This window comes from Leuciscus leuciscus (assembly GCF_965113295.1).
Source record: "Leuciscus leuciscus genome assembly, chromosome: 10".
NCBI classification, from domain to species: domain Eukaryota; kingdom Metazoa; phylum Chordata; class Actinopteri; order Cypriniformes; family Leuciscidae; genus Leuciscus; species Leuciscus leuciscus.
In genome coordinates this window covers 33,006,275-33,017,013 of record NC_138734.1, presented here as the reverse complement: position 1 = coordinate 33,017,013, position 10,739 = coordinate 33,006,275, and the positions used below count along the sequence as shown (strand labels likewise).

Sequence of the window (10,739 nt, the reverse complement as noted above, 5' to 3'; positions counted from 1 at the left end):
TTTGACATTTTAATCAGTTACATTTTTTCTTGTTCGAGAAGCCAATTCACTCTGATATGTAAGAAATAGGGAAGAAAAGACTACCGCAACTTCCGTTTCCGACCTTATGTGTGACCAGTATGGCCCCAAAATTATGTTTGAAAGATGTCTAATATGGTTTCTCAAAAAGGTTTCTTTTTGAGAGACAGAGATTTAAATGTGAGAAAAATGTGTAATTGCCTATCCTTCAAAACATTGAAAATCCTTTGTCTTAACCTGTGCCTTGTACAGTTAGGCCTACCTGTAGTCCGTGGGGGCCGTGTGAACGCAAGCTCTTTGCTAGTCGCCAGATTGTAGAGACTTCAAGGGTGGGCTGAGTGAACAGTTTGAGTAGGCAGGCATGATCCAGCATTGTGATTAAGCTCCAACTGTGACTCACTCTCCACTGCCTTTCAAACAAATTGCTTTCTGTGCTGATTATAGAACTCAGTCTCTGATGCCATTTTAAGCAACGTTTCCATTTAGAAAACACACAGTCCCTTAAAGGATGTTGTTAAAAATATATCAGAATTAGGCTATCTATTTGCTTGAAATAGTTTGGCTGCCATTCAAAAATGCTCAAATTATATTAGTGCCAGTTTTGACTATTTTGTAGTTTAGGTGAATGAGCAATTCGTATTTCTTTCCGCTGTGCTCGTATTATCTATCAAAATCTATAAATCAAAATTTTCTCCCGCACTGAGGGTGGCACTGTTGTGCTCAGACCGCATGGCCGTCACACTGACACATTCACAACAACAAGAACAAGAGGTGCTCCTATCTTACTGAAGAAGATGTGAGTGACCGCTGTCACTACAGTACAGAGGTAATAATGATCAGTCTAATTTACTGTATGAGCTCGTTTCAGATGTGATATTATTGCGACTAATACATGCAAGCCGTATTAGACTGTGGAGTTGGTTTCTTTATTTCAATGTCACGACTTCTGTTTTGTAACAGAACACACCCTTCCCACTCATGTTCTGTTGAAATTGACTTGTTTGTGTTTGATAAAAGTGTAATAATCACACTTATATGATTATAATAATCACACAATAATTATAATATTTAAAAAATTGCTTTTCTTACCTTTTTCATTCCTTTAATGTCTCTCTCTCTCTCTCTCTCTCTCTCTCTCTCTCTCTCTCTCTCTCTCTCTCTCTCTCTCTCTCTCTCTCTCTCTCTCTCTCTCTCTACTCACATTTAGGTACATTGTTTTTTAATGTTTATAAAATAAGTCTTATGCTCACCAATGATGAATTTATTTTGATTAAAAAAATTTAATATTTTTAAATATTATTGCAATGTAAAATAATTGTTTTCTAATTATTATTTTTTTTGAAATGTTAATTATTCCTGTGATGGCAAAGCTGAATTTTCAGGATCATTACTCCAGTCTTCAGTGTCACTTGATCCTTGAGAAATCATTCTAATATGATGATTTTGATTCTCAAGAGAAATTATTATTATTGTTATTATTATTATCAATGTTGAAAACAGTTGTTGCTGCTTCATATTTTTGTGTAAACTGATACACAACCATTTAAAAGTAAAACAACAACAATATTTTATTCAAGGACACATTAAATTGATCACTCAAGTGACAGTAAAGACAATTATAATGCTACAAAAAAGATCTATATTTCAAATAAATGCAACCTTGGTGGGCACAAGAGACTTTTGTTTCAAAAATATAAAAAAATATAAAAATTATTTCAAACATTTGATGGAATGTATGTATTGGAATGTACGAAGGAAAATCTTGACATATAAAAATGCTCTCTTAGACTGCAAATATTTTTCATGTTGGACATTTCAAGTATGCTATTCTCATTTTAGAATACATTTCATTGAACAAAAGTGCCCCTTAGTACAAGTTGAGTCATTGATATTCCCAAGAAGCCAATGACTCTAACATTTTTATGCGAATATCTTCTAAAAGTTTATTTTGTCAAGTTTATTTTTCAACTTGGAGTACACCAGCACATAGATTGCATAAAAACCCTCACAAAATTTTAAAAGGTTTCTTTAAATGCCTGAAAGACCCTAAACAGAACATGAGGGTTAATAGTTTAGTCTCTTTCAAATTCAAAAGCTATTGGGACGTCCTGGTCCCTCAAGGTATTTAGTGTTTTTCTTTTAAATCTCAAGAAAAATATGTCATAATAATAAAGGAACCATCTAACTTTTTCTGTTTGTATATCTAACAATGGTTGTTGTGTAACTTCCCAGTTTTCTCCAAAGCTAATATCTAGTTATCATAAGTAAATTATCTTACAGAGGTGTTGTTATAAAAACCCTCGGCTCTTTTGTAATATTAGCATTTTGCGGGTGTTACCAGATAGAAAGCTAGTTAATATCAGCTGTCAATAATTAAATGAGTTCCAGGGCATGTGCATCAAGTGCATCTTCAAAATAACATCCTATGGGTAGATGGTTTGTAGTGTCTGAATTGTCATTCTGTTCATTAATCTCCAAAGATTGTGCATATGATATCAGCTTTGCATAAGTAAATAGGAATGAGGAAGTGTTTTATTCAAATAGTTTGAGACTTTCTGAATTGTTTTTCCTATTATTTCAGGCATGTCACTCAATTACCCAACGGTCCCACCCACAGATCTTTAGATTGTGCAAACATGTTGCGATTAGTCACGACATCACTGTCTCTCTACTGCCAGCGGGCTCAAGTAACAACTTCACTCCTCACAAGGCCCAACTCCTCGATCGTTCATGAAGAGAACCTGGTTACCGTGGACGCCTTGTACGACTTGTCCGTAGACCTCAGTAAAATCCGGAAGGTGAAGGGTTGGGTGTTGCGGCAGAGCCCCGTATACGTGAGCGAGACTGCCGCCCTGCTGAGGGACATGGGGGCTAGCGGGCCTGTCATCGCCCGTGTTTTGGAGCTCCATCCTGAGGCCATCCTCTGCAAACCTGAGCAAATGGAGGCGCAGAAAAAGCTGTGGATGTCTGTGTGCGCCAGCCAGAAGGATCTGGTCGGAATCATTGAAAAATTCCCTGCCTCGTTTTTCTCCTCGTCCTCTGATCACGACAACCAGAAGGCCAACATAGTGTATTTCCAAACGCTGCATCTTAACAAGCGCATCATCAGCAAGCTCATGGCCAGCGCCCCTCAGAGCTTCAGCCGACCTATGAAGCAAAACGAGGAGATGATCCAGACCCTGCAGAAGACCTATTTGGACTTGGGTGGGAGGGAGGACAATCTGAAGATCTGGTTGCAGAAGCTGCTTACTCAGAATCCCTACGTGCTTCTGAAGCCCCCCGAGGTCCTGCGCGAAAACTTGACGTTCTTGCGCGACAGGGGCTTCACCAGCAATGAGCTCTTGCGGCTGCTTTCCAAACTGAGGGGTTTTGTTACTGAGCTGAACCCTGAAAGCATGAGACTCACCCTCAGCTACTCACAGGAGACCCTGGAATGCACAGAAGCAGAGTTTAAGGAGGTCGTACTTCAGTGTCCAGCCTTGTTATACTATTCTGTGCCTATACTAGCTGATCGCTTCAATGGACTCCTCACCGCTGGAGTAAGTATGGAGCAGATCAAGGAGACTCCCACAGTGATAGAACTGACAACGCAGATAGTTCAATATCGCATTCAGAAACTGCACTCTTTTGGTTATGATGTACGTACTGGCAGCCTTGAAGTCCTCAACGGCACCAAAAAGGACTTCGAGATGAGCTACGGGAAGCTGCGTCTCAGGCGAGAGAGGCCACTGTTTAATCCAGTAGCTCCACTGCGAACCGAAGATTAAATATGGAAGCCTGTTTCCACCACAGAATAAAAAAAAGTAAAAAGGTAATTGTGACTTTTAATCTCAATTCTGAGATTTCACTCAACTCCAAGTTTTTAACACAATTCAGACTTTTTCTTGCAATTCCAAGTTTATTTCTCATAATTGTTTTCTAGTTAATATTGCTCAATCCTGACTTTTTGCTCAGAATTGCGACAAATAAAGTCAGAATTGTGTTTTTTAATTGTTAAAAAATCCTAATTGCACGTTTTTAACACATAATTCTGACTTAATTTGCTAGAATTCCAAGCGAAAAGTCAGAATTGTGATATATAAACTCGGAATTGCGTAGAACTATGTGCAAGTTTTTAACACAAAATTCAGATTTTATTTATTGCAATTCTGAGTTTATTTCTCATAATTTTTTTCTAGTTAATATCCCTCAATTCTGACTTTTTGCTCAGAATTTGTAATTACGAGTTTGTATTTTGCAATTTTGAGCTAACATCTGGCAAGCCTGACTTGTCTCGAAATTCAGACTTTCTTCTTCAGAATTGCAAGTTTTTTACACACAATTTTGACTTTATTTCTCACAGTTTGAGTTTAAAGAGAAAAAAGTCTGAATTGTGAGATGAAAAGTCACAATGACCTTTTTTAGTTTTTATTTTATGGGAGAAACAGGCTTTCGTGATTAAGATTGTAAGTGCTAAATCTAATATTAACTGTGGTTTCCTTTGTTTTCTGTATGAATACATTTATTTATTTATATGAAAAGGATAAATGATTGAAGGTTCTGTTTATGTTGTGGAAGTGATTCTTTCCAAATAAATGTCAACCCATATTGTGCTCAAAGAAAATGTAATTTCTCGACTTTACTATGTAAATGTACATTTTGCCATTGTGAGTCATTAGTTGTACTGTCATATACAGACATGAAGTGCCAAGAAATGATGTCGCTTTTGAAATTCCTCATCAGATTCTCTCATAATGAACAATGTAAAATACCTCTCGGAAGTATGCATTATGCAGATAAATATTCAGATCAATGAATGTTTACCCGTATGCTGCCAAATCTCATTTGCAAGCATTTCCCAATATTTTGGCCTCTGGGCTGCATTTTGAGATAATTTTGTGCATTTTAATGATTAGGCTAAAGACTTTACTGGAATCTATAATGAAGTTACATTACATATTGCCTTGTGGCATCTGCTGTTTACACGGTGGACTTTATGATTTCTTTAATGGTGAGCTATTAAATTTCTCACAAGCTTCTTATAGCCTCTGTGAAATCAAAATAAGGATGTTTTTGAGCTTGATTAGAGCTGATATTAAAATGAATTTATGCATGACATTTTTGGGCAGGTTTCATTCGTATTTATCGCTGTTCTAATGTTTCCACATCTCCAGATTTTCTGCCTCTCTCTTTTGTTCTCCTTTGTCCACTCCTAGTGTACGGCGCCGACTGGATGGCTGCTTTATCCAGCAAATGACACTTTGAGTTATACCCGAACACATAGGAGGTTAATAAGCGAGGGTATAAATAGCTCTTTTTCATTTGAAATGTGACAGTGGGTATTATTAGCAAATGTTACACATTGATTTTATGGGGCATAACTCAGGGAAATTATGAAAATAGATGACACATGCAATTAAAGTCTATAATTTCCTGCCCTGGACTTTGCATGCTGGAATATTAAGGTGGTAAATATTCCATGCTGAGGTCATGCTGAAGCGTGCCGCTGTCCTCTGTGCAATCTCTCCTAATCAGAGTGGTGTCCAGAAAAATTTGCTTTATGTAATCATGAGATCATTTTTATAGATATAAATGTGTGAACATTGTGGATTAAAACATTTAAACAAATGAATTCGGAAAAAAATATTTATTAATATTTATTATGTTTCTCCTAAATTGGTATGACATTGTAGTCATTTTGGATTTATTTAAGCTCTATTCACCTTTTATTTAGGGTGAGAACATTTTTACTCCAATATAAAGTGTCAATTTAACATTAAAATATAAAAAATATACAGTGGGGTCCACAAATTATTGCATTTACATACATGCATGCATACCGAGATTTACTATTTATATGTATGTGTTTGAGTAAAACTTTTGTTTTATTATTAATTCTATGAACTACTGACAACTTTTCTTCCAAATGTCAAATATTGTCATTTAGAGCATTTCTTTGCTGAAAATGACAACTGGTCAAAATAACAAAAAGGATGCCATGTTTTCAGACCTCGAATAATGCAAAGAAAACAAGTTTATATTAACGTTAAACAACACAATACTAATGTTATAACTTAGGACGAGTTCAGAAATCAATATTTGGAGGAATAACCCTGATTTCCAATCACAGATTTCACACGCCTTGGCATGCTTTTCTACACTTTAAAATATTATTTTCATGATTTGTTATCAAAACTTTTTTTCTTTTGTCAAATCAACTTAGATAATTAATGTGGTTCAGATAACATAATATTTAGAGTTTCTGTTGATTAAACCAATCTCCATAGTATTACCTAAAACATTTATTTTTCAAATAAACAAAAATTTTTAAGGCAACCAGGTAACTTAATTTTTTTTAAAAGGTAAACCAACTATATAAATATATATATATATATATATATATACAGTGGTGGTCAAAATTGATGGCACCCCTGATAAATATGATAAAAAATGGCTGTAAAAAATAAATCTGCATTGTTTATCCTTTTGATCTTTCATTCAAAAAATTCGCAAAAATCTAACCTTTCATTGAAGTAAAATAATTGAAATTGGGGGGTAAATCACATTATGAAATAAATGTTTTTCTCCAAAACACGCTGGCCATAATTATTGGCACCCCTAGAATTTTTTATGAGAAAAATATCTCTGAAGTATATTCCCATTAATATTGACCTTTTTTAGCACACCAGGGTGACTAGGAACATGAAATTGTCCAGCTATGACTTCTTGTTTCACAGGAGTTTAAATATGAGGAAACACAAAGGCCAAATTCCCTTAATCATCCGTCACAACGAGTAAAACCAAAGAATAGTTCTGATCAAGGCCGGATTTACCACCGGGCCGATTGGGCCGGTGCCCGGGGGCCTCCGACCTCTAGGGGGCCTCCAAGACCCCACTACTGTGTGACCTTTTTTTTATTTATTTTTTTGTTTGTTTTTTATTCAATTAAAAGAAAATTAATTAATGAGTTTGTGTGTATGTGTGTTAACAATAATTTATTTGCACACAAAAAAGTATGATGATCAGTTTTTTGGCTGTGTCGGCTGTGTCTGATGATGACGAGCCAACTTACCGCGAAAACTGTTGATAGCGGCAAGAAAAAATACAACAACATGGATAAAAAACGGTGGAGCCACAAAACGCAAAGCTAAAGGGGAGAAGGATAGCAGAGAGAATTTAATTTGGAGTAATATTTCAACCATCTCCACTTTTTTCAAAAGTCGACTCGGACTCATCTCTTCAACCGGAGTCGATTGTTAACCACACCGGCGGTGACGTACATTACCAGTTTGACAGCCTCAAAATGTAGGCCTATCTATTACTTTTTCCCTAATTAAAAACCCTGATTTTTAGATGCCCGGATCGGCGAAGAAGCCTAAATCTGCGTCCACCGCCGATCCCAAATAAATCATTCTGATTTAGCTAGAGCCCAGCACCCACACCACCCCTCTTGTCCCTGTTGCTTTTTAAATCATGTAACATTGTTGTATTAATGTTGACGGTTCATTTTTATGACCAGATACCCGTTCTAGGCTTATCAATGCATAATATGTGGGACTCGTTCTCTAGTTGAGGGTAACGTTAGGCTTCTTTCAATTAATATTTCACATTTTAAAAGTAGCCTATCTTTCACCTTTTTCCGTCAGTTCACTGCAGAGAAGTACGGAAGCCCTGAACCGCAACGTAAAAAATAAATAAAAAATATATATATATATATATATATATATACACATAGTATTTCGAGATTAAAGTCGAAACATTTCGAGAATACAGAAGAAGTTGCGTGAGCATTCATAACAGTGCGCGTCCACTAGCGCAGAGCGCGTGTTTCCAATTCATTACTCACGGTGTGTAGCCTAATGCATGGCACCTGTGTAGAATTTCCTTTTGTTGAAAGCCCAGATAAAAGTAAAAAGCTAGCCTACTATTTTGTGTAGATCCATGTCCGACGCAGTTTGAGTTCACAAGCGCATTTCTTTACACACACGCACACACAAACACAGTGGACGCGCCGCACGCGCACCGTTATGAATACATGTGTACAATGTGAAACAACGGCAAGCACACATGCAACTTGGCCCCCCTCACCCCGTTTTACAGTTTTTTTTTTAATCCTCAGGTTGTGCTCAAAACCCTATAACACTTTTGATGTTCCCGGTTAAAAATGGCCAGCCTATAAAAACTTTCATTATTATAAAAACTTGCACTTGTTATGCTATATCATCACCCAATATTGGATTCAATCTTTTTGTCAGCTTGTTTTCTTTAAATTAGGACCAGTTTTATATTTCTATTTGCATCTGATTAATCGTAGGCCTCATCTATCTGAGAGTAGGCTTCTCATTTTGGTTAAAAAACTGGCGACCATTTAAAGTGAATTGGAGTGATTGAAAATAAGAGAAAAAAATAGTTTTCAGGAGCATGTTCATTATGTTCGTGTACATACATGTGTGCTTGCAAACATCAAGCCCTTGGACCTGTGCATGTGTGGATGCACACACACACTACCCAAACACACACATGTTAAAACACACAAACTTTTTTCTGATTTTGTTCTGTGATAGTTTCCTTTTTGTCTTTTGTTTTATAGATATTTATAGATCTCCTTTGCTGTCACAGTTAACATCACAAGAAATGGAGTTGGAGAAAGTGGTTTTGATTTAAACTAAAGAAAAACCCACAGCTTCCTTTTACTGTTTCTAAAAATTAAGATGCTGTGTTAGTTTGGGCTACGAGGGGGAGGGGGGCCTCCAAGATTTTGTGCCCAGGGGCCTCTGCTTTCTAAATCCGTGCCTGGTTCTGATGTGCAGCAAAAGATTGTTGAGCTTCACAAAATAGAAAGTGGCTGTAAGAAAATATCTAAAGAATTTAAAATCCCCATTTTGACCATCAGGGCAATAATTAAGAAGTTATAATCAACTAGAGATGTTACGAATCTGCCAGGAAGAGGACGTGTGTCTATATTGTCTTAATGCACGTGAGGAGGAAAGTTTGAGTGGCCAAAGACTCTCCAAGGATCACAGATGGAGAATTGCAGAGATTAGTTGAGTCTTGGGGGTCAGAAAGCCTAAAAAAAATTATCAAACAACCCCTACATCACCACATGTTGTTTGGGAGGGTTTCAAGAAAAATCCTCCTCGCTCCTCCAAAAAGAAACTCCAGCAAATTCAGTTGTCAGACATGACTGGATCTTCAAAAGGGACCGGATTCTATGGTCAGATAAAACGAAAAAAAGGGCTTTTTGGCAGCAAACCCAGCAGATGTGTTTGGTGCAAACAGGGATGAAGAGTACCCCATGCCTACGGTTAAATATACTGCTGGATCTTATATGTTGTGGGCCTATTTATTTGCTGGAGGTCCTGGACATCTTGTTCAGATACATAGTATTATGGATTCTAGCAAATACAAACAGATAAAAAATCAAAACCTGTCTGCCTCTGATAGAAATCTTATAATGGGCCGTGGTTGGATCTTCCATCAGGACAATGATCCAAAATAAACATAAAAATCACAACAAAAATGTGTTAGGGAGCACAAAAAGAAGCTTCTGCCATGACCGTCCCAGTGCCCTTATCTGATGAGTGGAGTGAACTGAAGAGAAGAAGCACCAACATGGAGCTGGGAATCTGAAGGGTCTAGAGAGATTCTGTATGGAGGAATGGTCTCTGATCTCTTGTCAGGTGTTCTCCAAACTCATCAGGCATTATAGAAGAAAACTCAGAGCTGTTATCTTGGCAAAAGGAGGTTGCAAAAAGTATTTAATAACAGGGTGCCAACAATTATGGCCAGCATGTTTTGGAGAAAAACATTTATTTTATAATGTGATTTACCCCCCTCTTTCAATTATTTTACTTCAATGAAAGGTTGGATTTTTGTGAATTTTTTTAATGAAAGATCAAAAGGATAAACAATGCAGATTTATTTTTTACAGCCATTTTTTAGCATATTTATCAGGGGTGCCATCTATTTTGACCACCACTGTATATACAGTGCTATGCATAAGTTTAGACACCCATGCTAAAGTTGAATAAAAAGAGGAATAAAAAATCATCTTTTGGAAATTGAACTTAATGCCTTAATTCATTTTTTTTGTGGAAAAATCCAACCTTTAAGGACACCAATTTTCTTTGTGAATGAATAATGTATCGTAAATAAATAAATGTTCTTCCTTAAAATACAGGGTGCATAAGTCTGGACACCCCTATGTTAAATTCCCATAGAGGCAGGCAGATTTTTATTTTTAAAGGCCAGTTACTTCATGGATCCAGGATACTATGCATCCTGATAAAGTTCTCTTGGCCTTTGGAATTAAAATAGCCCCACATCATCACATAGCCTTCACCATACCTAGAGATTGGCATGGAGTACTTTCCATAAGATCATCTCTCAATGCAAATCAAACCAGCTATTAGGGTAACTGAAATAAAACCATGCCAATCTCTTTTTTCGTTCCAAGCTGCCGGCTCCATCTAGTGGGGAAAGTCGTTCTCTGTCAATGTACTCTGGACATACATTTATTCCAATATATATAAAAATAATATCCCATTATTTGTGGTCATTAAGTTGTTGCACACTTAACATTTTCATTTGGTTTAGAAATTTTACTTTAATATAGCACCAAAGATTAATTTCACAAAAAAACAAGTGTCAAATCAATTATCACAAATCTAAGTTAAATACACATAACGGAGACCTGCAGTAAGGCACTGAGTTCGCACAGCAGATGGTATGTATACACAAAC

General features: G+C 36.6%; 1 protein-coding gene across 1 annotated transcript; it reads left to right on the top strand.

Annotated features, from left to right (window-relative positions):
• The first annotated feature begins 739 nt into the window (after positions 1-739).
• On the top strand, positions 740-5,113 carry mterf2 (mitochondrial transcription termination factor 2). The gene is made up of 2 exons (XM_082181995.1): positions 740-844; positions 2,600-5,113. Exon 2 carries the CDS (start codon positions 2,655-2,657, stop codon positions 3,783-3,785), a length of 1,131 nt encoding a protein of 376 aa, XP_082038121.1. The 5' UTR covers positions 740-844; positions 2,600-2,654; the 3' UTR covers positions 3,786-5,113.
• The last annotated feature ends 5,626 nt before the right edge of the window (positions 5,114-10,739 follow it).